The following is a 23,085-nucleotide window of genomic DNA, read 5'->3' as shown; positions in this document are numbered from 1 at the left end:
GGACATCTTATTCTTGCTCTCAAAAAGAATTCTTGACCAGCTCCCTAGGCTGTAAGCAGGTCAGGCACCTTTGTTCTCCACCAGACCTGATTTCATGGTGTTCTACTGGAGCTGCTGGAATACCAGGGAATGAGGCTTTGCAGCTGGGCTCGTCTGCCACATGCATTTTTCTGTCCTGACATGCTGTCCACTTGCTTCTGAGCCCTTCTGACACAGGAGTTGCCTTTTCAACAGCTTCCAGCGTCTGAAACTCCCCTTGGTACGTCTCTACTTCCAAATACAAACCTCAGCCGAGAGCCACTGGTTTTTCTTCTTCGCCTCTTAAATCTCTCTCCTCTTCTCTCCCTCTTACTGACGCGTGTACCTGCACTGAGCTTTGAATTGTGTGGAGACACTGTTTGCCTGAGGAGCGCCGCAGAGCGGTCCCGTTTGTTTTGCTGTGCTAACTGACGCTCTGGCACCTTACGCAGATCATACTGTGGATCGGCCTGGGCATGCTGGTTATCAGCACCTATACCACCTTGTCTGCGACGGAGGACACCCCTGTGAAGACAGAGGTGGTGGGCTTGGAGCACCTGGATGGAGAGGAGAACAGGATTGAGCAGGATCCAGTCAAAATCCCAGGTATGTGTGTCTGCTTGAGTTGTGCTTCCCAGCCCTGCTCTCACCTCCCCCTCTTTGGAAAAAGAAAAATCTTTTTTTTTTTTTTTAAAGTGTAGTGGAAGCAGAGTCTTTTCCAGGCAGCTCTTCGCGGCATCCTGGGGACTTTTCCCAAGAACGGCTGCAGTTCTGCCTTCTGGAAAAGCCCAATGCAAGCTCTGGTGGTACCTTGTTGATCTTTTGGGAAGGGAAGGGAAAGGTAGAGTGCGGGGTTTGGGTCCCCCATAAGGACAAAGCACGGATCTTCCCATTTGGGGCAGTAAATGCGGCTCTGTGAGAACAGCTCCGCGCTGGCCACCTGTACGAGGGGCGCGAGTGGCCGAACAGGGCCGCTTTCACCACTGCTGCCAGCGCATTGTCCGCGGTTCCAATAACGAGCCATTCATTGCGCTCAAAGGTATGTAAATTTATGGGCACCGACTTTTTTTTGGTTGCGAGGATATAAATTTGGATTTGGTTTTAGCTCTGACAAAGCCTGTGATTATGCCTCAGCTTTGTTTACTGGTTCACATTATTTATTATTTGTTTACTGGGGCCGTTGATGGAATTACGGCCGATCCCTCCCTTCCCCAGCTGCAGGCCTGCCTTGCAAGGCCATCGCTAGCAGGTGTCGCGTGACCCTGCGCTGCCCCTCATCTGCGGCTGTGTCCTGTTTCTTTATTTTATTTTTCTTTGGTTCTGCTCCTGCTTTTTTTTTTTTTTTTTTGTTCTTCGTGGGGCCTTGAAATATCCTCGCAGAGATTGCGAACGGAAGCGAGAAAGGGGCTGTCTCTTCTGGAGATTATCCTCCCTCCTGGTTGTTGGCTGCGTTCCTGCCGAGCAGCTTTGAGTGTCTCCGAGACACCGGTGCTGCCGCCGATAACATTCACTCCTGGGTTGCTCCGTCCCTGGCAGCGGTGGGGTTTTACGCGTTTGTGCTCACGGTTCACCCGAGGCGCGTGTGCTTTCTGAAGCACTGAGATGCCTGTGAACGCTGAGCAGAAGATGCTCTCAATCCCTTAATTGTGCACACTCAGCAGGGCTGGGAGGAGGGATACGATTGAATTCTTCCGTCTTGGTTAATTTTGGAGCAGTAATGGCCAAAGAACAGCTGCTCGTTTCAGGAGGAGTCGCTAATGACACGTGTTCTTGTGACTGGGAAAATAAAAAAGTCCCATAAAAGGCGGTGTCCGCCGGAGTTTGCTAAATCTCTTCTCCACTTCTTCTCCGCATGAACCGGGGTGGCGGAGCAGGACGCCTGTGTCTAATCATCGCGGAGCGCAGCGGCTCGTCGGTCGCCCTGCCGTACTCGCCGCGTGTGCCCGGCGCTTGCCGGCGTTCGCCCTTATTGCGCGGTGCTTGCTGCTGGGTTAGATAAGCCAGCCTGGGAGGAAGGCGGTTCGCAAACTTCCCAGGAGGAGCTGTGCAGCTCCCAACGCGCTGATAAGCGTCTGCCCGGGGAAAGCCGAGCTGCCCTCCGAGTCCGGCGTGGTGCCTCTTGTCCCTTCCGTAGCGGGCTCTGCGCCGGGGAGCGGCGCCTGGCCTGGGCGCTCCGTCCCCTGGGAGGCGGAAGCGGGACGGTGCAGGGGGAGATGGAGCTGGGCAGGGGAAGGGGGACAAGGACCTCGCGGGGCGGTCGGTGCTGGGGGATGGCTGGACGCGGGGCTGCCTCGGGAGAGCCGCTGCTGCGAGCCGCCCGGTGCCTTGGACCCGTGCCTCCCTGTGCCTCCGCGGGATGTCGGCTTGACTAGCAATGAGAGGCGTTAAATGGTGCCCTTCTTCCCCTGCCGCCGCTCCCCCCTCATCCTCGCCCGCCTTGTTTTGCAGAGGCAGGAGCCCGCAGCTGCATCCTGCCATTCAAGGGGCGCGCAGGATGCGGGCTGCCCCCGTCACCTGGGTGCCCTCCTCGGCGCGCATCTGGTTCGTATTCCTCGCACGGGGCTTTAGCAGAAGCGCGCGGCCTCTCCCGGGGCACCAGCCCTGGGCGGAGGGACCTCCCTGCCCCTTCCCCGCGTCCCCCCGGCCGGGAGCTGCCCGGCCCGGGCAAACCTGGGGGCTGCGGGGGCCTTTTCCAGCCCTGCCTTCACCGTCTGACTTAGGCCTGTCAGCATGCGCGAGGAGTTTTATTGGCCTCTTTGATGTTGCGGAGACCAGAACTGTGCAGACTTTCATTAAAGCCCTGCCCTGCGGGCCCGGGGATTATGAATATTAGAACATTGCCCTTTTATGTGCACACGTATTGACCAGCAAACTCCGAGCAGCGTTTGTACTAACGACACCCGAGTGCCCATTACAGCCCCTGCCTGGAGTGCTTGAGGTTTACTGTCAGCAGCTCTTCGGGAAAGGTATAAAACCCCTTTCAGAAGCGTTCTGCCGCTCCGTGCGGCGTGTGCGCCTGTGGTAAAAGGTTGCTAAGCTGCCTGTGAAAGCTCATGAAGGCAATTATCCATTAAAAAAAAAAAAAAAAGCTAATTAGGCAATTTCTCTCTGTATTTGAAAGCACCCTAGAGGGTCTCATGGGGTGGATTAAGATTTTGTAATATTTTTCAGCTCCTTACTTGATCATTGCTGCTTCGTTTTCTCTCTCCGGCGTTGCGCAATAGCGGGTAACAAAGACCTGATTCATGCTCCTTATGCAAGAGCGCGCTTTCCCCGCTGCCCCGGGGAGCCCGCGCGCTGGGGACCCTTCTCCATCCACCCCCCGCGTCCTGCTGGGACGTGGTGGTCTGTGTTACGTGGACTGGGGCAGAACTGGGGGCTGCGTCTGCCTTCTCCGCTGGCGTGCAGCGGGGCGTGATGCCGAGGGCTGCTCCGTCCCTGCGCCGCGGCGCGCGTTTGCTCCTGAAGAAGAGACCTGCCCGGCGGCGGGCTGCGTCCCTGCCGGCGTTATTAGCCCGGGCGGCCCCGGACGCGTGCGAGCCGTGGATTACGCGCCGCTCCTAATAGCTGCAGGAACAGCTTGGCGCTGCCGCGGCTCTCCCTGGCGCTTTCTGCCAGCGAGCTTTTAATAGTGCCCGTGACACAGAAAAGGAGCTATCAGCCTCTGGTAATTTGGGTTCGCTGTGACTGCTGGTGCGTCAGGAGACAACTGTGAACTAATTTCAGTGATGCCATTCGATAACCTTGTGAAATCTGTAACTGTTTCAGGGGGAGGGGGGCTCCCCGAGGCGCTGGGGGGGCTGAAGGGGGCTCCCCGGGGAGGGCCGCTCCCTGCCCTGTGCGGGGCCGCGGGGCTGCTCGGTGCGTTGCAGGGCGGCCGTTGCCCGCGTCCCCCTGCTGCCGCCGCTGCTTCCTTTCCCTCAGCGCGAGGCTGTGGATCTTGCTTCATTTCACCGCGCTGAAGCGATGTGAGCCTGGAGCTGGCCCGGCACGAGCAGGTTCCGAACCCCACGTCCCACATCAGCCCTCGGCCGATGCTCTGGACGTCGCTCGGCAGCACGGAGAGGGTGGCGTCTCCCTGAGCTCCCCTGCTGTCCCTGGGGCCCGTCCCGCTGCCTCTGCCGCGAGCGGGGTGCGCGGATGCAGCTTCTGGCTCCGGTCGCTGCTGCGGTGGACGAGAGCGATAGGAAAGCGGTGCGAGAAAAGATTTAGTGCCTTTCTGGGACCATCGCTGCTCTCCGAACCGGGAGCAGGGGGAAGGGAAGCTTTTAGGTTGCTAATCATGAAATTTTATTGCAGCCTGGAGAGGCAGTTGGCAAACCACAACACACAGGCGCGCGCACGCACACACAAATCAGTTGCAGAACGCCCTGGCTTCCCCTCGCCGCCTTGCAGCGGGGAGAGGGGCCGCTGAGGAGCGCGGCGAGCTGGGGCGGCTCAGCAGGGCCCGCCGGCGGCAGCGGCTGTGCCGAGGCAGAGCAAGCCCTCCTGGTGCTGCCCGGGGCCCGTTGCTGGAAGCCGAAAAGCTTTTACGGCCTCTCAGCCCTTGCCTGTGAAGTCCAACGCCGCTCATAAAACATGAAGAGGCGCGGCGTTACTGAAACGCTCTCCAGAGGGACCTGGAGGGCGACTAGACAGAGCGATTATTACACATCCTGAGCAAAATTGTTCTCTGCAAACCACACAGAGCCCCTTACACATCTCCATGCAGCGTGAGAGGTCGTTAATTCACGCCCTGATGATGAACTTAATTTTGTTTCCTGCTGAGCAAATGACGGCTTAGAGGCAAGTTTGTCTTTACTATGGCGTGGAGGCTTTTATTTCTGTTTGTGTTTTGGTCTTTTCTTGCATTGTTTGCAGAATACAGAACGTGCGTCCGCCTCCTGATTTACAACTGATGCTTCCCGGCCGCGGGGCCTCCCCCAGCCCCTCGGTCGTGTCCCGGCCCCTTGGGGGGTTTCACCTGCTGCGGGGTCCTCTGGCCAAACCCTGCACGCACGCAGGGGTCGTTCTGGTTTTAACTCCTCCGTTTCCCACGTGCGTGGAAAGCTTCCCCCCTCCTTTCTTTTTATTTCCCCTCGTGAACATCATCTTGCTGCGTGGCCGCCTCGGGTCGTCGTGGGAACAGCTCTCCCCGCGGTGCGGTTCACTCGACCCTCCGGTTTCAGACGCGCTGCAGTCTTCTCCGAGCGCAGCCATCTCCCGGCTTCATGAACCAATTAACGAACGACTTTCCTCCAAGAGAGTACATAATTTTTTTGCTGCGAGGCCAGAATTTAGCTGGGAACATCCGCAGCCGTGCGGAGCGCTCCCCTCCCCGGCCTCAGCCTCCTGCTTCCCAGGGCCCCCGTCCAGCGCCGGGCACTGGTTCCTCCAGGCCGTTTTTTCCTGAAAGGAGGAGCGTCCCGCCGTGACTTGCTGAACCCTGGGAAGCCCCTCAACGGAGAGGGGCACCCTTGGGTACTGGAGTCTTAATTTCTCAGAAAATCCGAGGCGTCTTCCCCTCCCACCGCCGTTCCCCAACCAAAGCAGCTTTGAAAGCCGGCCAGCCCCAGCGCACGTCCCTTAACTGGGCGTGGAGCTCTGGCCGCAGCGTCCGGGTTTCTGGAGAGGCGCTGGGTCCTTCTGGCACGGCTCCCTCTGGGCCAGGATTCTGTACTTATTTTGTTGTTCCCCCCCCCTCCCAACTGGGGTAAGGCCCACGCAGCTGAAATTGTGGCAATCTCCTCTTTCCCATGAGTTCATCTTGTAATAAATCGCACCAGCCCCGCGGAGGGGGAGGAGAAAATTGAAAGATGTTTATAGAATTAATTCCCCAAAGGAAGTCGCATGGGGGAGGGCAAATGGGGGAAGAGTTGGGAATTTTTTTTTTGTTACAGAAGATAGGGGGTTTTTTTTTGTTTTTTTTTTCTCTCTAGAGTTTGTTGGATGGAAAAAAAAATCTGCAGAACAACTTCAGTGCTGGGAAACAATTAGATTTCCTCCTCCGCCGCTCTTCTAAGGAAGCGTTCACTCCCTGTTCGCGCTGTGTGGGTTGTCTTCTGCCACCCCGGGGTCGGGAGGGGCCGTTCCCTTCCCGTGGGACGTGCCCTGGATTCCACGTGGTTACTCCAGCGCTGAACCCAGTAACTGGTTTGACTGGGATGCGTCTCCTTCTCTTTGAAGGAGAGATGGGGAGAGTCCGTCTCCCTCGGGAGTTTCCCCCGTTGAATTGTGCTCCTCAAAACTTTGTGCCTTCTTGCGGCGTTTGAAGGGCTGGGAAAATGCTTGTGCACAAAAAGGAGAGGAGAAAAAAAAAAAAAAGAGGTTTTGAGCTGCTGTGTGGTGTGCGGTTGGCGCAGGTGGGAGTGGGAGGGCGATGGGGGGCTGCGGCCGGACCCCTCCTCGGTTTTTCCCGGTGCTCGGGGGTCCGGCGCGGGGGAGCCGGGAGGATGCTACCATCTGGCGGCACACGCTCGCAGCGGCAGTGGCTGCATCCCGGCCCTGCCTCGCTGCCCGGCCTGGCCTTCCTTCACCGGCCGCTCCAGAAAAAGCCTCTGTAGGGGAAACAAAGAGGCGAGCCCAGAACAAAAGCCCCGGCCCCCCCCCCCCCGTACCCACGCCGGAGGGGAAAGAGCTGCTCGGCTCGTGTTGTGTTGCGGCTGACGAAGCAGCTGCCTCGACCCTGCCGGTGACTGACAGTGCCGCTGCGCGTAACCTCCTGCCACTAACTGTCCTGCGCTTGCAGACCAGAACCCCGTGGCGGAGGAGGCGGAGGATGACCGCGATAAACCAAAGCTGCTGGACGAGAAGGAGGAGATGGAGCAGCCACAGATCAAGGTGCCCATGGAGGTACCCGAGAGAGAGGAGGAGAGAGGAAAGCCGGAGGAGAAGGTGCAGCTGGACCGTCCCGACCAAGGTAACGAGGTTCGCTGTGTCGCAGGGCTGTTTCAGACAGAGACCCTGGTCTCTGCTCGTTACCTCTTGGACTGACGGTGATTTAGTATGTGATGCTCTCGAGGCTCGTTGGGAACGTGGCCTCCTGATGAGGAAGGAGAGGCAGGGCTGGAAAAGGGCAGCGGGTAGTTGGGGGTGCTGGGAACCTGCTGTTACTTTCTCCCGTCAGTGCCGAGCCCCCTAACCCTGTCCCGCCCGCCCTAGGGATCGCCCTGCCCGTGGGGGAAGCGCATCGCCACGAGCCGCCCATCCCGCACGACGAAGTGGTCGTGGACATGGGGCGGGAGCGGGAAGAATCCGATGAGAACAAGCTTGTGCCCGGAGGAGCCAAGGACCGGCTGCTCAAGCCAGCGCTGGAGGAGCCAGCCGCGCTGAATCCCCAGAAAGAGGCACTTGGCCCGAAACAAGGGAAGGAAGCGATCGCTGAGAACCAACTGCGGGGAGGGACTGACAAACCCGTGAAGAATCTGAAGAACGTCCTGGAGGTGATGGTGCAGCAGGATGGCAGGCCGCCATACAAAGAGCTGGAGCCAGACAAACGAGCGCTGGAAGCCAAGGCGCAAGCTGCCGCCCCGGACGGCGAGAGGAAAGCTGAGGCTGCAGGTGACAGGGAGAAATCCAAGCTCCAGCTCCCCAGGAAAGCAGAGGAGGCTGTGAAGTCTGTGGAGAAGGAAGGCGACCCTGGTAAGCTCCCTGCACAGCGGCTGGTCTGAGCAAACGCTCCTCTTGGCCTGTCATCCGCTGCGGTGACCGGGCACTTTGGTTGTTCCTGCCTACATCCCAGGGTTTCCTTCAAATGCGCGAGACGAGCGGGTACGCGTGCGCAGCCCCTGCAGCAGCTGCTGGGGAGAAGGAGGAATCTGGTGGCTTTGACAGCGACTACAATATCTGTCAAACAGTTGTTTGCTAGCCTACTAAATGTCAGGTGCCATGCTGTTCCGGTGCGGCTCCCAACTCACCGGGGACGCGGAGCCGGGAGATCTTGACAGGTAACACATTGCCGAGTGCCCGTCTCAAAGCTGCTCGGAGCCGTCCTTGCGTTTTAATTGGCTGAGGTAGTTAGCGCTGGCTCGCTGCCACCAGTCTAGAAGATTGTTAAATATTTTTTTTTATTACTTCCCTTGCAGCCATCGGGTTGAATATAAACTGTGCCGGCTTAGGCAGGGAGGGACAACGCGGCGCGGAGTCGTTTAAGAGAACATCTGCTGCCAGAGCGTCCTTATTGACTGCAAAGCTCTGTCGGTCCGCAGGTGAGAAGCAGGAGCTGCCCCTCCCGGACAGAGTGGATCAGCTGGAGCAGAGGGAGGCCCGAAACGCGGAGGAGAAGCAACAGGAGAATGCGGAGAGCAAGTTGGAGGGTGAGCGTGCGTCCGCAGGGCGCGTGGGGAGGGGAAGGCGCTGGGCTCCCCCGGCAGCGCGGGATTGCTCTCTGCGGGAGCACCGTGCCGGCCAGCACCGTTCCTGGCTCCCGCCAGCGCGTAGCTGTGGGCCGTAGTCATCCGCGCCGCGCAGCAGTCGGTGCCTGTCTCCAGCGGGCTCACGCCTGCGGCGCGGCTGGCGGCTCCACGGCGCAGGGCCGCCCGAGGACGTGAGTCACGCTGGCACCCGCGCCCAGCTGCTCCCCGGCTTCGGCTGCGTGAGCGCAGGCGGCGCTGCCCTCGGCCAGAGCGCGACGGGAGCCAAACCCTTTGGTTTGGGTGAAACTGGGGGAGCCGGCAGCATGGCGGGGAGGTGGGTGGGCATCACCTTGCAGTCCCGGCGTGGGGCAGACGCGGAGACCTGGGCACGCAGCCTGCGCGTGCTGCGGTCCCGTGGCTCTTGTCTCCGTGCCGCCCCTTGGCGCTCCGCTCCGAGGTGATGGGCCTTTGCTCTGATGAGCGACGGCGGCGGGCAGGCTCTGCTCCCGGGGAGCCTGTCGCCCTCCTCTTTGTTCGGTAGTTACCTCTTGGTTTTCTAATTAATTTATTTCTGTTCTGCATTGCAACGGGACTTTAAAAACGGGGCGTAAAAAGCTCATGGTGGGTATGGACCATGCGGGCTCTTCACACTTCAAGGAGGAAGGAGAGCCCTGCGTTTCTGCGCGGTTTCCCATCTCCGTCCGTGCGGGACTTGCTGGGGATGCTCTCCCACGAGGATGTCACCAAAAGGTGCTCTGGGCTTGTCCTGTTCCTCTGCCCAGCGCCGAGCTTCGTACCCCGAGGCTGGGAGAGGGTGGGAAGGGCGAAAAGGCGTCACGGGGGCGAGGTGGAGGGCGCGCGGCTCCGCGGGTGCTCTCCGCAAACAGCCGCCTCGCGGGGGACCGGGGTTGAGTGCTGTGGCTGCAGCTGCCCGGGGCCGTGTGAACTCAAGTGCTTTCATTTTATAGTTGTTTAAGATGTTTTTCGTGACGAGTGCCTGTTAAAATCCAGCCGGAGCACCGGCTGCGGCCTGCTCTCCCCCGATCAAAGGAGGAGCCGGGAGATAGCGCTGCCTTTTGTTTGTGTGGAGGAGGTGCGCTGCACAAATACAGGAATCGCACGTGTTTGCAGAGCTCTCGGTGAGAAACGCTTTGATTTAGCGTTAAACCTTTCCCCGCTGGGTGCTCAGCCCAAACATTCCCATGCCGAGCTCTGAGAGCCACGTAGTAGAAATGACTTCTGGTTTCATTCTTTATTCTGAGCAAAGTGCGAAAAATAAACAGATCTCCAGAAGTCAATTGCTCTCTTGAAACGACCGAGTTTCCCTCGCAGCCCAGCTTTGTGTCAGCGGAGTGGAAGGGGAATGCCCGGGGCCCTCGGCTAACAGTGAACTGGAAATCTTTCTCTGTAATCACCCTGTGGGTGATCGGTGGGACGGGGAGGCAGTGCTGGGGAGGGATTTACCTGGACAGCATCCCTTTTTCCTTAAAACGGCATTTTGCAGGCTGTTAATTTTGGCGTCGTTTCCTGCGGGGCACGGTAGTCTAGAAACACCCGGCGTTTCGGGGGAAAGCTGGGTGCTGGGTGCTTTTGCACAGGAGGCAAGCGACTCGCAGGTACATCCCCTCCAGATACGACGCGGCACGTCCGGGCGGAGAACGGGCAGCAGCGCTTCGTCCGGACCTGGGACGCAGAGCTTGCGCCTGACGCATCGCTGGCGGGGAGTGAACCGACGCGAGTCAGTTCCGCTCGGCCCGAAGCGCACCGGTCTGTTCCGTGTGACTGCGGCTGCGAAGGCCGGCGCGCAGGGATTTCCTCCCGTCGGGCGGCGCGGGGAGCTCGGCTTTGTTGCGGTGACGGCGCGGCTCGGCTCCGCACCGCTGCGGTTTCGGCCTGCCTGACCGCCGGCGCTGCTGCGTGCCGGGGTACCCGGCCGTTAAACCCTTGGTTGCTGCTCGAGGTTCCGGCCCTTTTGCTGTGCTCAGAGCCAAAATCTTTGGCAGGATTGTTCGGTGGGTGTTTTCCTGCCGTGGGCCAGGCTAGACCTTCATTGGCGAGGCCGAGAGAAGGGGCAACGGCAGCCTCTCATCGCTCTGGCTGTAACCCAGGACTCGTCCCCTGCAAAGACCCAGCTCAGCGTACAGAAACATCGGCGTGTTGGGTCGATGTTTCCGTGCTGGTTTATCCCTCCGTGCGGGTCGTTTCCCTCTGGGGGCAGCTCCCGGTGCTGTGCCTTCTTCCAGTTCCTCCTGAGGTGGCAAAGTTGCCGTTTGTGGCCTTTCCAGGCTCGGTTTAGCTGGGATGAAGTCTTTGCGGTGGATTTGAAGAGGTGATCTAGAGAGCTGCTCTGCAGCAGCACTGGGGTTTCCCCAGGCCCCGCAGGCAGCGTTGAAAGCATCTTCTCTCGCTTGGGCAGCCGAGCCCCTCGCTCTCGACCAGCTTCTGCCGGTCCTGTCCTCTTCCAGCTCCCGTGCCAAGCAGCCGCCTCGTCCTCCCCTGCGCTGGGACCCCAGCAGACCTGCTCCCCTCTACCTCTTCTTCGTGGCTCTTCCCCCTGAGCAGTTAGCGAGAGCTTGGTTTTGATCCCTCCACCTGAATCTTCTTGGGAGGGCGGTGTCCTGCGCTGGCACACGCGGTGGTGAGCAGCCAGCCTGGGCTTTTGGCCGCCGCCCTCGGTGGAGGAACGCCGGAGCGGTGCCGCCGCGATCGCTGGCAGCGCTTGCAGCAGCGCTGTGCCGCGTGCTTCCCTCCCTCCCGGCGAATGGGCAGCGTGCAGGGCAGGACTTTCCAGCCCAGGAAAGCCCCTGCAGCCCCTCCGGCGCTGAGAGATGATCAGTGAGGGGTTTCGGTCATGGACTTATTTTTTTCTCTCTCTTTTTTTTTTCCCCTTTTCTAGAAGCGGAGCAGGCGAAACTGCTTGACAATGCTATGCTGCTGCAGGTCATCAAAGAACAGCAGGTACAGCACAAGCAGCTACTTGACCAGCAGGCAAAACTGCTGGCTGTAATTGAGGAGCAGCACAAGGAGATCCACCAGCAAAGGCAGGAGGAGGGAGGAGAGGAGAAGCCAAAGCAAGGTAAGGACATTGCCAAAAAGCGCGACCCCTCCAGGGGCCGGTCACTGCTCAGAGCGGCTGTGAAATCGGGCTGGGAGAGATCCGAGTCCCTTCGGCGTGCGGCAGGGCCCCACCGGGTGTCTGAGCCTGGCCGCCGAGCTGGGGAGCCCCGGCCCCTCATCGCGGGGGTAACGCTCTCCCCACGGCTCACCTTGCTTTCCCGCGTGGCTGTTGGTGGTGTGATCTCCTGTCCCCTGTTGTGCAGGACGTGGCGGCCAGGAGAAGGGAATCTCTCGCCGTAAGAAAAAGCTTTTACCTGTCGCTTTTTGTTCGGCAGCGGAACCGCAGCAGGAGCCCGCTGTGCCCCTCTCCAGGAGCAAGGAGGACGAGGAGCAAGGAGGAGCTAAGCAAGAAGCTGCCGCAAAGGCGCTCAGCAAGGAGCCGTTGGAGCCGGCAGCGCAGGGTGCGGGCAGGCAGGCCGCTGACTCCGCAGAGCAGCGCAGGGGGGCTGCAGGAAGGCCGGAGGAGGCCGGGCACAGGCGTGAGATTCCTGGGGTTCCTCCCAAGGAGCGGAAGGTGCTGCCACAGGAGAATGACAGAGCTGTTAAAAAGCCAGCGGAGAACTGGGATCCCTTTCACGGGGATGCCCAACGCCTCCCAGCAGCCAGAAACCACCTAGAAAAGAAGCCCGTGGCGGAGGAGTTAGGAGGAGATCGTGAAGCCAAAGCCGGAAGAGACGTCCATGAGAAGAAGAATTCCCTGAAAGCCGTGGAGGCAGCTACAGCTCCCATCCAAAGAGAACAGCTGGGGGCTGCCAAAGTTCAGGGAGCAGCAGGAAAGAGTCTGGAAAGAGCCGCAGAAATAGACCTTAAAGCCAAAGCACGGAGCCAGGTGGAGCCCAGAGACCTGGCAGTGGCGCTGGACTCCTCCAGTAACAGGAACGTGGCGGAGGGGGAGCAGCACCTACGGGAGCAGCGGAGAGGTGCAGATGCTGAGGGGGCCGAGGGCGCTGGCGGACGGCAGCAGGCCTCGCAGAGGGACCCCCCTGGCAAGGGGGGGCTGAGGGAGGAAGCTCCCCGGGAGAACGCGGTGGACGTGGCCCAGGACGCGCAGGGAGCTCTGCAGAGCAAGCAGAGGCGCGGGGACGGAGGGCTCTCTAACGACGCCGAGAAGAAACCCGGCCCCGAGAACGCTCCCGCCCAAAAGCCTGAGAAGGGAGCGGCTGCCCAGGGGGACCAGAAGCTGGACCACGACGTCAAACCCAACCGGGACCTGAAACTGCAGGCGGACCTGGACCTCCGCCGACGGAGACGGGACCTGCTGCCTCCTGAGGAGGAGGAGGAGGAGGCGGCTGCGCAGGGGGCGGGGGTCCTCATTGGCCTGAACCCCCTTCCAGATGTGAAAGTAAACGACCTCCGGAGCGCTCTAGAGACGCGGTTAAACCGAGTTGCGGAGGGGGCTCAGCAGGTGGTCCGCAGCCGGCAGATCAAGCAGATGACGCAGGCGGACGAGAGCGCGTGAGCGGGGTGGTCGTGCTCGGTGGGTGGCTGCGGGCGCTGGCCGCAGCACGAGGCCGAGGAGCTCCCCGGGGCGGGTTCACGTGAACCAGCTGGGTTTTTGGCCGCCGCCGCTCAGGCAGCGGTTGGTCCGAGCCCGCGGCACCGTGCTGGCGGCTGCGCTTGGACCCGCGGGATCTCCTCGCGCCTGGGAGCGCCGTCCAGGGCGCCGTGGGCTTCTCTACGACGGTGGCACCTCCCCGAGGAGACGGCAACCCCGAAAGCAGAGCTCCCGCTGCCCTCTGCCTTCCAGAGGTTGCCCTCCGCCTCGGTTCCCTGCCGGGCCGGCTTTCCAGGACCTCTCTCGACATCTCGCCTATATCGAATTGCCTTCTCCGTCCGGCTCTCGCCCCGCCTTTCAGAGCCGAGCCGGTTGTCCCCGAGGTTCCCCTGCCTGCCCGGGGAGGCGTCCCTGGCCCCTCCGTCGGGTGCCTTTGCCCAGGCTCTGCGGGGCTTCGGTCCGCGGCTGCGGGAGGAGGGGAACCGGGGATCGCGCGGCTCGGGAAAGGCTTTCTTCTGGGGAAGCATCAAGGTGTGGGTTGGGGACCAGCTGAGCCGGTTGCTTTGGTGTTTCTCCCGCAGTGGGAGCTGTTAGTCCTGCGTGTTTAGGAGATAGTTGTGGTTTAGGAACCCGGTTCAGTAGAAACGCTGCCTTAAACGGGCACAACGGCTGCGGCTGTGCTGCCTCTTCTCCCAGGGATTTAATTGGCACACGCTAGCAATAACGCGGGGCGCTGCTCTCGCCGCCCGCCCGGACGCTCGGCTCCCGCCTGTGCTTTCAGGCTTCACTTCTCCTGCCCAAAGTGCATTACGTGGCTAAACCCGGGGGCTGCCCACCGCCCCCCGCCCCCCAGCTTCATTTTTCTGCGAGAGGTGACTAATTTGGGAACAGAAGCCGTGGCTGGAAAGGGCGGACCCGGGGCTTGGCTCAAGCGTGCCTACCTCTTCTCTCCGTCACGCTGTGCAGCCTGTGTGTTTGTGTTCCTCTAGCCCCGCTCCGCGCAGTTTTACCCCCGCAGATGTCGGTACCCCGCCCCGGGAAACGCATTTTACGAGCGGGGAAGGGAAGAGCTTCTAGGCAAGCCCTCGTTCGTGTCAGGCTCCCAGACAGTGATTCATCCCTTTGGTTTTTTTTTTTTGGTTTTCACATCCTGACTTGTGAATGTAAGAAGTGAAATCCCAAAGCTCTTGCTAGAACGGCTGAGATTTCCCAGCCTGCAGCCTACAGACCTCATCACTGTGGCGGTTTTTATAGCCGTGTCTCAAAGTGTCTTTGGTAAAGCAGCCTCGCGGAGCTCGCGGCCGACGGGACCTCGCGGAGCCCGGGACGGGTCGTTTCCGCACGCGCCGGCTCTGCTCGCTCGGGAGCTCGAGGTTGCCGCCCGCCTGGGACGCGAGTCTGCCGCTTGAAGGATGTCGTCTTAATTTCTCATTAAAACGACGCAGAGCCGCGGGGCAGCGGCCACGGACTCGGGCCCGCTTCTTCGGGAGGACCACCCGCGCTCCCTCCCCGTGCCGTGGCCTTAGCGCTCCGGACCGCCCCGTCGCACGCGTGAGCTTCGCCATTCCGCTGTCCTAAAGCACAAGCGGCGCGGCCGGCACTCCAGAGCCGCGCTGGGATGGCCGCGGCAGGCTCCGGAGCGCGTCCCCTATGTCCGCAGCGGGGAGACGAGCCCAGGCGTCGTTCCCTGCGGCGCCAACCGGCCTTTCTGAGGCGAGGAGAGCCGGAGCAGGGGCCGGACCTGCCCCTTCTCGCCCCGTCCTGCCTGCCAGGGTCTGTCCCGGGCTGTTCCGGGCGGCCGGGGCGGGGTGCGGGCAGGCTCCCGTCCCGCGGGGTCAGACGTGCCGGTGTCTGTCGGCGCGGAGTTTGTCTGCGTGGACGCAAAGGACCAAAGATGCTCCTGGCATTCCTCGGCAGCGGGGAACGGCGCGATTCCGGGCCGTGGCCCCCCGAAACCGCGCTGGAGCACGAGCTGCGTGGCCTCCGCCTGCCGGGGAGCGCTGGCTCTGGGCTGCGTGGCGGGAGGGACCGAGGGGAGGCTGAGCTGATCAATAAAACAAGCTGAAGCATTTTGATCGGAATTCTCCTTTTTTTTTGTGAAATAAAGAGAGATCAGGGAGCCTTACCCCAGGCGGGCGGCGCCTGCTGTGCTCTGTGCCCGCAGGAGTTACGTTCCCCAAGGGAAATGAGGATTTTTGTGATTTTTTTTTTTTTTTTCCCCGAGATTTGCTCCTCGCTGCTGCAGGGCAGGCTGCCGCCCCCCCCCACGGGGCCCGGCTTGGGGCAGAACCCCCCCAGGTCCCCAATTTGCCGTTCGGGGGCCGGGGGGGGGGGGGGGGGTGCGGGGTCCGGCCGGGCCCTGCCCGAGCTCTTCATTCCGTAATTTAAGGACAATTAACCAACGGCCGGGGCTGAGCTTTTCTTTATTATTTTTTTATTATTATTTTTTTTTTATTTCCCCGCAGCGCCTCCGGGCCGGTGCGCGCGGCTCCGCGGTCACTTCGGCGTCGCCTTCGCCTGCAAAGAGTCGCGGTTCAGGCCGGGCCCGGGTCCCCCCACCCCCCCCCCACCCCCCGGCACCTACCGCCCGGGCGAAGCAGTCCCGCAGCGCCCGGAACTCCTCCAGGCACGCGTCCCGCCGCAGCTCCGCCGGCCCGGCCGCCGCCGCCGCCACGCACCGCCCGTAGGCAGCCGCCTGCGGGGAAACGACAGGGCAGCAGCGGGGCGCCGGGCTCGCCGGTACCGCCCCGCGCTGCCCCCCGCTCCCCCGGCCCGCACCTGCTCCCCGCAGCCCGACAGCACCGCGGGGAAGCGCCGCAGCCGCGCCCGCGCCCGCAGCCACACGCCCCGGCCCGACATCGCCGCCGCCGCCGCCGCCGCTTCACGGCACGGGCGCCGCCATGATGGGACAGCCGCCATTGGCCGTCCGCGCCGCTCATCAAAGCGCTGCGGTTTTCTATTGGGCGCCGCCGGACGCCCGCCTCTGCAGCTCGTCGATAGGTGAATCGGCGCGCCTATCAAAGAGAAGTGGTTCTCTAATTGGGTGGTGATGAAAGGTCGTCCCCTCGGCCTTCTCGGGTTGGCCGGATCGGCCTACCGAAAGCATGGATTGGTCACCCGCGGCACCCACCTCCCGTACCCCCACTGATTGGTCGCTCGCGGCGGACAGTTCTGATTGGCGGAGTTGCCGGTTGTTTACTTCCCATCTCCCGCCCCTTTGCCGCCGGCGTCAGCCTCGGGGGGCACTTCCGCCCGGAGCTCCGCCCTCCCTCGCCGATGACTGGCCGAGCGGCGGCTTCTCGCACTCTCATTGGCGAGCGGCGCTTTCCGGGGGGCGGAGCCGCGAGGCTGCTTTAGGGCCGGGCAGGGCCGGCGCCGGCAGTGTCATGGCGGCGCCGCTGCGAGACCGGTTGAGTTTCCTGAGCCGGGTACGGGCCGGGCGAAGGGTTGGGGGGGAGGGTGTTTGGGGGGGCTGCCTGGGGACGTGACGTCACTCTGCCACTCGTGATGTCATCGCTGCACCTTCCCAGCTCGCGCGCTGTCAGAGCCCGGGACCCCTCGGCCTTGCCGTGACCCCCCCGCCCCGCCCCGCCCTTCCCCTCTGATGTCACAGCTGTGATGTCATTTGTTCGAGGGCGGTGACGTCGGTGCAGCGCTGCGGTCTCGCTGGGGTGGGGGGGGGCGAGAGGGGGGAGCTTCCGCGGTGGCCGTGCCCGGCGCCACCCGGGCCTGGCCCCTCTCACGCCTCCCCCTCCCCCAGCTGCCGGTGCTGCTGAGGGGCACGGCGGACGACGCCGCCCCCTGCCCCGGGTACCTGCTCGAGGAGATCGCCCGTATCCTTCCGGGGAGCTGGGGCTGGGGCTGGGGGGGGTCCCCGGGGCGGCCGCGGGGCTGGGGCCGGAGGGCGAGAGCTGCTGGGAACCGGGGCGGGGGGCTGGGGGCACCCCCGAGCCAGGCCGCGGCGCCGTTTGCGGGGCGCAGGCTCCCTGACCCCGGCCCAGAGATCTCCCACGAGTCGCCCGGCAGCAGCCAGTGCCTGCTGGAATATCTCCTCGGCCGGCTGCAGAGCAGCTCCAGCCGCGTCAAGCTGAAGGTAGGGCGGGGGAGGCCGCTGCGGGGCCGCAGCGCGGGCACGGCCGGGGGGCCGCGACGTGGCCCGCTCACCCCGAGCCCCCCGCGTCCGCAGGTGCTGAAGATCCTGCTGCACACCTGCGCCCAGGGCTCCCCCCAGTTCGTCCTGCAGCTGAAGCGGAACGCCTGCTTCGTCCGGGAGGCGGCAGGTAACGGGGTGGGGAGGGGGGCGCCGGGGCAGGGGAGCGGGGGGCCGCCCTGCGTGGTGCTGGAGAGCCCGGCCTGGCTGCGGGGCAGAGCCCGGGGTGGCTCCTGCCTGCGGGGCTGCTCCAGAGGCCGGGCACTGGCCGGGGCCGGGGCCCTGCCCCATCCTGCCTCGTGCCTGGGAGCCGAGCGTCCCCCAGCCCTCCTGACCCCCTGCCCGGCAGCGTTCTCTGGGCCCCCAGACCCCCTGCACGGCAACAGCTTGAACCAGAAGGTGCGGGCGGCCGCGCAGGTGAGTGCCGGCCCCGTTCCCCTGTGCCGGGTGTGCTCGGGGCAGCTCTGCGTCCCGGACCGCTGCGTCGGGGCCCAGCCGGGCGGCCCGGTGCTCCCCAGCTCTCTGCCCACGCCCCGTCTCTCCCGGCAGGACCTGGCCAGCCTTCTCTTTTCGGATGCGCCGCTGCCCCAGCCCGCCGCGCTGCCTGCGCGTCCCCCGCCTCCCGCGGGTGAGTGCAGGCCCCTCGCGGCCCCGTCAGCCCCCGCGGGCCGGTCCCCCGGCTGGAGCTGTGGGCGTGCAGGGGTCCACTGGTTGGGGGCGAGGGCAGGGTGCTGCAGGCCCCGGTGACGGGTGTCTGGCTGTGCCCCTGCCCCTCTGCGGCCCCGGCTCCGCTCGCTGAGGACGTTCCGCAGCTCTGGGCAGAGCAGGTGTCAGAGGGAAAACGTGCCGGGGGAGCGGGGGGACGCTGCCCTTGGCTTCCCTCTCAGGCCTTCCCCTGTACGTGCCCTGCGCTGCCCCGGGCACGCCCCTGTGCTTGCAGGGGGGAGGAACGGCGGTGGAGGGCGACCCCCAACCCCTGTGCTGACCCTGAATGTGCCTTCTGCCTCCCCCAGGCATGGGCTCCCGGCCCAGCCCCCGCGGCTCCATGCAAGGATTCGGCTTCAGCAGCGAGAAGAGCGGCTCCGGTGAGTCCTGGCTGTGCGCCGTGCTGCCCCTCGCCCCGCGTGGGTGCCCTGCTCGGTGCTGCCCTGCCCGCGGGCGCGACGCCGCAGCCCCGGGTCCTGCCGGGGTCGCACCGGGCTCCCGGCGCTTTGAGACGCCTCACCTGGTTGCTCTCGGGGTGCGGGAGGCCGGCTCGTGTCCCCTGGCTGTCCCGGTCGCTCCCGCGTGTTCCTCGCGCCCGTTGTCCAGCCAGGAGTCCGGGCTGTGCCCGGAGCCCGGCTGCCAGGGCCGCTCCTCTCTGCTGGCGGGTCCCCGCCGTCGTCCCCCCCGTCACCCCGCGGGCTGGTGGGTGCCTGGGGGCTGGGCTGGGCTCCCTGGGACGCGCCTGATGCCTTGTCCTCTGCCCAGCTTCGCCGGGGGAGGCCCTCCTCAGCACCATCCAGCGAGCGGCCGAAGCGGTGGCCCACGCCGTGCTGCCCTCGCCGGAGGGGCCCCGGCCGTGCCGCAGGGAGCTGCACGAGGACGCCTACGAGCCCGTGAGAGCCCCCTCGCCCGCCAGGAGCCCGGCCGGCGCCGTGAAGCCTCCAGCAGCCGCCGCAGCGCACAGCACCCGAGGTAGGTTCCCCCCGCCACGGGGCTGGGGTGGCCGTGGGCTGCTGGGGGGCCTGGCGGGGGTCCCCACGAGGTCCTGGGGCTGGTCTGGGGGTCAGCGCCTCACCGCTGCCCTCCCTGCAGCGAGCCACCAGCCGGGGCTGGCCGGGGGCGGCTGGGAGGAGGCGGACAGCGGGCACAGCTCCCAGGACTCCTGGCAGGGGAACGGCGAGCTGAGCCGCGCCTCGGACTCCGGCAGCAAGTCGGGTAGCGACAGCCACTCCGGGGCCAGCCGGGAGCCGAGCCACGGCGCCGAGAGGTGAGAACGGGGCCCGGGGGGGCTCCCCTTCCCCCGGGACCTTCTGAGCCGCTCCCCTCGTCTACAGGAGCGGTGCCCTTGTTTCCCTCCCCGTTAACTGGAGTCTTCTGGTGCTGCTGGGCTGGATTCCTCCTGGGACGTTTGGCCTCCCAGCCCGGGCAGCCCACGGGCGGGCAGAGCCGCGGGCGAGGGAGCTGCGAGGGAGCGGCTCCCTGCCCGCAGGAGGGCAGCGGGGTCTGCGCTGGGCCCCCAGGAGGGAGCGGGGCCGGCCCCCGTCCCCACCGAGGCCTCTCCCCGCGCAGGGCGGACGCCGACAGCCTGGGCGACTGCGTGCGGGAGGTGAGCCTGGTGTCGGCGCTGACCCGCGGCGCCCGGGTCTTCCTCACCAGGGAGGAGTCGCAGCACTTGGTCAAGGAGTGAGTGCCCGAGGGGGACGCTCGCCGGGAGCAGGGGTGGCGGGGGGCCGGGCAGGGAACGCTGCGGGGGCTTCGGGGGGCGGCCTGAGCCCTTCTCACCCCCCCCGGCCTGCGCCTCCGGGGCCAAAATGCCGCCGGGCGGGAGGGCTGCGCGCTGCCGGGGCTCGGGGTGCGGCTGTAACCCCCTCGCCTGGGCAGGTGCGGGCTGCTGAACTGCGAGGTGGTGCTGGAGCTGCTCAGCCGGGCGCTGGAGGACCCCAGCGACAGCGTCCGCATGGTGAGCGCCGCGCCGAGCCGCCCGCTGCGGGCGCAGGGTGGGGGCCGGGGCGGGGGGCGAAGCGGCGCCGCGCCGGGGTGTTTCGGTGCTCAGCCGCGCTCTCCGCCCCGCAGAGATCCATGTGCGCCATCTCCTCCCTCGCGTGCTCCGACCTGCTCTCCCCGGACCAGATCTTCGCCGTCACGCGGCCGCACCTGCAGCAGCTGGGCCGGGGCAGCCCCGGCCCCGTCGCCAACCGGGCAACCAAGGTGACTCCTGGGACGCCCCTGTGCCCTCTCCGCGGGGCAGGGGGCTGCGGGGACCGGCCTGCCCGTCCTCGGGGACCCCCGGCTCTTGGGAACGGCTCCGTGCGTGTCCCAGAGGGGCGGGAATTGTCCGCCTCTCCCGGGAGCGGGGAGCCGGGGGCTGTGATGCGCCCTGCCCGGGGCGGGGGGCGCGCGGGGGCTGATCCCGGGACGGTCTCTCCGCCTGGGGAAAGGTGTTGGGGGCCGGGCCCCGTTGCCGACGCCGCTCTCACTCCCGCTCCTCTCGCGCAGCTCCTGCGGCAGTTCGAGGCTCTCTGCGGAGGCCAGCGCTCCCCAAAGAACGCGCGCCCGGACTCGCGCCCCGCCGGGGGCTCGGCCCCGTGCCCCGGGGACCTGCTGACGGACATCCCGCCCCTGCCAGGCGAGAGCATCCTCACCCCCCTGAGCGCGGCCCCGCTCCCCGTGCCCGCGCCGGCCCGCGGCCAGGAGCGAGGGACGGAAGCGGAGACCCGCGGGCGGCCCGGTGCCGTGGCGCCAGCCCGTCCCCTCGAGCCGGAGGCGTCGAGCGGGCCGGCGGGGCCCGTGGCAGCCTCCCGCAGCCTGGCCCTGTTCGCCGGCATGGAGCTGGTGGCGCGGCGCGGCGCGGTGCTCTGCCCGGACTCTCCGCCGGCGCCGTCCCAGCCCCGGGACGGGCAGATGGACGCGGGTGGCGGCCGGCAGCCCTCGGCCTTCGCCTTTCTCAACGCGTAGCTGCCGTCGGGCTCCCGGGGCGCTGCGGGGCTTTGCCCTCCCTCCCCGCGGGGCCTCCGGTGCCACCGCCCCTCGGTGGGGACGGGGACCCCGTGCCCCCAGCCTCCCCCGCGGGAAAACAAACGGGGCGAGGGAAGGGGGGCTGCCGGGGGCCACGGGGCGTGAGGTGGCCGCGGGGGCCGGGGCTGCGCTGAGGTTATAACGCCGCTTGCGCTGGTTTGGGGTTTTTTTTTGCCAAAATCCCCGCTTTCCCGGGGGCCGGTGGAAGGGCGCGGCTGCTGCCCCCCCTCGCGCGGCTGGGCTGCGCGGGGGAGCCGGGGCAGAGCTGGGGGGCGGTTTGGGGACCCGGCGTGGCCGTGGGGCGCTCCTGGGTGCCCCGTCGGCTCCCACGCGGGCGGCCGTGGGGCTGGGGCGGGACAAAGGCGCCATCCCAGTGGGGCCGGGACCCACCAATAAACCCCACGCTCGGGTCCGGGAACTTGTGACTCCTTCCTGCGCCAGCCTGCCCCACAGCTCCTCCTGCCCCACAGCTCCTCCTGCCCCACAGCTCCTCCTGCCCTAGAGCTGGGTCCACCCCACAGCTCCTCCTGCCCCACAGCTCCTCCTGCCCTAGAGCTGGGTCCACCCCACAGCTCCTCCTGCCCCACAGCTCCTCCTGCCCTAGAGCTGGATCCACCCCACAGCTCCTCCTGCCCCACAGCTCCTCCTGCCCTAGAGCTGGGTCCACCCCACAGCTCCTCCTGCCCCACAGCTCCTCCTGCCCCACAGCTGGGTCCACTCCACAGCTCCTCCTGCCCCACAGTTGGGTCCACCCCACAGCTCCTTCTGCCCCACAGCTCCTTCTGCCCCACAGCTCCTCCTGCCCTAGAGCTGGGTCCACCCCACAGCTCCTCCTGCCCCACAGCTCCTCCTGCCCTAGAGCTGGGTCCACCCCACAGCTCCTCCTGCCCCACAGCTCCTCCTGCCCTAGAGCTGGGTCCACCCCACAGCTCCTCCTGCCCCACAGCTCCTCCTGCCCTAGAGCTGGGTCCACCCCACAGCTCCTCCTGCCCCACAGCTCCTCCTGCCCTAGAGCTGGGTCCACCCCACAGCTCCTCCTGCCCCACAGCTCCTCCTGCCCCACAGCTCCTCCTGCCCCACAGCTGGGTCCACCCCACAGCTCCTCCTGCCCCACAGCTCCTCCTGCCCCACAGCTGGGTCCACTCCACAGCTCCTCCTGCCCCAGAGTTGGGTCCACCCCACAGCTCCTTCTGCCCCACAGCTCCTCCTGCCCTAGAGCTGGGTCCACCCCACAGCTCCTCCTGCCCCACAGCTCCTCCTGCCCTAGAGCTGGGTCCACCCCACAGCTCCTCCTGCCCCACATTTGGGCCTGCCCCATGGCTCCTCCTGCCCCGCAGCTCCCCCAGCCCCTATGGGGCAAGCCCCGCCCATCACCCCGCCCCCTTTCCCCCGACCCCGCCCCCTTTCCCCGACCCCGCCCCCTTTCCCCCGACCCCGCCCCCTTTCCCCGACCCCGCCCCCTTTCCCCGACCCCGCCCCCTTTCCCCGACCCCGACCCCTTTCCCCGACCCCGCCCCCTTTCCCCGACCCCGCCCCTCTCCCTTCCCTCCCTGCTCTTCCTCCTCGTCCCGCCCCCCCCCTCGTCCCTTCCCATTGGCTGCCGCCTCCCAGCTCCGCCCAATGGCCGAAGCGTGGGCGGGGCGAGAGCCGGCCGTAGGTGGACGCGGGGCGGCGGCGGCGGAACCGGCCTTGGGCCTTGTTCGACGGGGCGACCGGTACCAGGGGGTCGGGGTTTGGGCTCGGGGGGGCGGGGGGGAGAACGCCCGGGCCTCGGGCGGGGCCGGGGGCTGGGGCCGGGGCGGAAGCCCCGGCCCCAGCCCCCGGCCCCCCCCTCGGCGCTTCCCCGGGGTTGGGGGGGGGGGCGCAGGGGGGTGTAGGCCCCTTACCCGTGGGGCCTGGGGGTTTCTATCGAAAAGGGTTTTTTGGTTTGTTTTTTTTTTTTTTTTTTTGTGCGTTTCTGGAGCCAGAGGTGCAGCGAGGGGGGTGAAAGGAAGGGGGGGGACACATCAGAAGGATGTGGGGCTGGCGGGGAGGGTCCAGAGGATGATGAGGGTCCAGGCCGACGAAGATGATGGGAGGGCTGGAGCAGCTCTGCTGTGAGGCCGGGCTGGGAGAGCTGGGGAAGAGGAGGCTCCGGGGAGACCTGAGAGCGGCCTCCCGGTGCCCAAAGGGGGCCTGGAGAAAATTCGGGGAGAAACTCTTCAGCAGGGCCTGGTGCGATGGGACGAGGGGGAACGGGTTTAAACCAGAAG

At 65.3% G+C, this 23,085-nt stretch overlaps 3 protein-coding genes across 3 annotated transcripts in view; 2 read left to right on the top strand and 1 right to left on the bottom strand.

The window, feature by feature from the left end:
- Positions 1 to 15,038, top strand: part of SLC38A10 (solute carrier family 38 member 10) — a 37,037-nt gene extending 21,999 nt beyond the window's left edge. The window contains exons 11-16 of the mRNA XM_086762680.1: positions 471 to 624; positions 6,746 to 6,916; positions 7,159 to 7,638; positions 8,205 to 8,312; positions 11,248 to 11,427; positions 11,744 to 15,038. Of these exons, the coding sequence (XP_086618806.1) occupies positions 471 to 624; positions 6,746 to 6,916; positions 7,159 to 7,638; positions 8,205 to 8,312; positions 11,248 to 11,427; positions 11,744 to 12,927 (2,277 nt within the window). The 3' untranslated portion in view covers positions 12,928 to 15,038. The remainder of the gene's footprint in view (positions 1 to 470; positions 625 to 6,745; positions 6,917 to 7,158; positions 7,639 to 8,204; positions 8,313 to 11,247; positions 11,428 to 11,743) is intronic.
- A 374-nt stretch (positions 15,039 to 15,412) lies between these two features.
- NDUFAF8 (NADH:ubiquinone oxidoreductase complex assembly factor 8) lies at positions 15,413 to 15,886 on the bottom strand. The gene is made up of 3 exons (XM_086762735.1): positions 15,742 to 15,886; positions 15,548 to 15,658; positions 15,413 to 15,480 (listed from the first exon to the last, which is right to left on the bottom strand). Exons 1-3 carry the CDS (start codon positions 15,880 to 15,882, stop codon positions 15,460 to 15,462), a joined length of 273 nt encoding a protein of 90 aa, XP_086618861.1. The 5' UTR covers positions 15,883 to 15,886; the 3' UTR covers positions 15,413 to 15,459.
- A 380-nt stretch (positions 15,887 to 16,266) lies between these two features.
- TEPSIN (TEPSIN adaptor related protein complex 4 accessory protein) lies at positions 16,267 to 20,848 on the top strand. The gene is made up of 13 exons (XM_086762703.1): positions 16,267 to 16,391; positions 16,724 to 16,796; positions 16,965 to 17,056; positions 17,150 to 17,243; positions 17,463 to 17,530; positions 17,663 to 17,741; positions 18,127 to 18,198; positions 18,584 to 18,790; positions 18,911 to 19,085; positions 19,388 to 19,501; positions 19,700 to 19,778; positions 19,892 to 20,026; positions 20,315 to 20,848. The coding sequence occupies exons 1-13, from the start codon at positions 16,350 to 16,352 to the stop codon at positions 20,771 to 20,773; spliced, it is 1,689 nt and encodes a 562-aa protein (XP_086618829.1). The 5' UTR covers positions 16,267 to 16,349; the 3' UTR covers positions 20,774 to 20,848.
- Positions 20,849 to 23,085: the final 2,237 nt, after the last annotated feature.

Source organism: Chlamydotis macqueenii, chromosome 18, assembly GCF_036417535.1.
Source record: "Chlamydotis macqueenii isolate bChlMac1 chromosome 18, bChlMac1.mat, whole genome shotgun sequence".
NCBI lineage: Eukaryota > Metazoa > Chordata > Aves > Otidiformes > Otididae > Chlamydotis > Chlamydotis macqueenii.
The sequence above is the reverse complement of the archived record's forward strand: the minus strand, read 5'-3'. Positions and strand labels throughout refer to the sequence as shown.

Bases quoted from the DNA above. Each gene is read 5' to 3' on its own strand.
- NDUFAF8 (XM_086762735.1), bottom strand. From the start codon at position 15,882: ATGGCGGCTGTCCCATCATGGCGGCGCCCGTGCCGTGAAGCGGCGGCG. The intron at 15,659-15,741 runs GTGCGGGCCGGG...GTTTCCCCGCAG, and splicing joins TGTCGGGCTGCGGGGAGCAG to GCGGCTGCCTACGGGCGGTG. The intron at 15,481-15,547 runs GTAGGTGCCGGG...GACTCTTTGCAG, and splicing joins GGGACTGCTTCGCCCGGGCG to GCGAAGGCGACGCCGAAGTG.
- TEPSIN (XM_086762703.1), top strand. From the start codon at position 16,350: ATGGCGGCGCCGCTGCGAGACCGGTTGAGTTTCCTGAGCCGG. The intron at 19,086-19,387 runs GTGAGAACGGGG...CTCCCCGCGCAG, and splicing joins CCGAGCCACGGCGCCGAGAG to GGCGGACGCCGACAGCCTGG. The intron at 20,027-20,314 runs GTGACTCCTGGG...CCTCTCGCGCAG, and splicing joins TCGCCAACCGGGCAACCAAG to CTCCTGCGGCAGTTCGAGGC.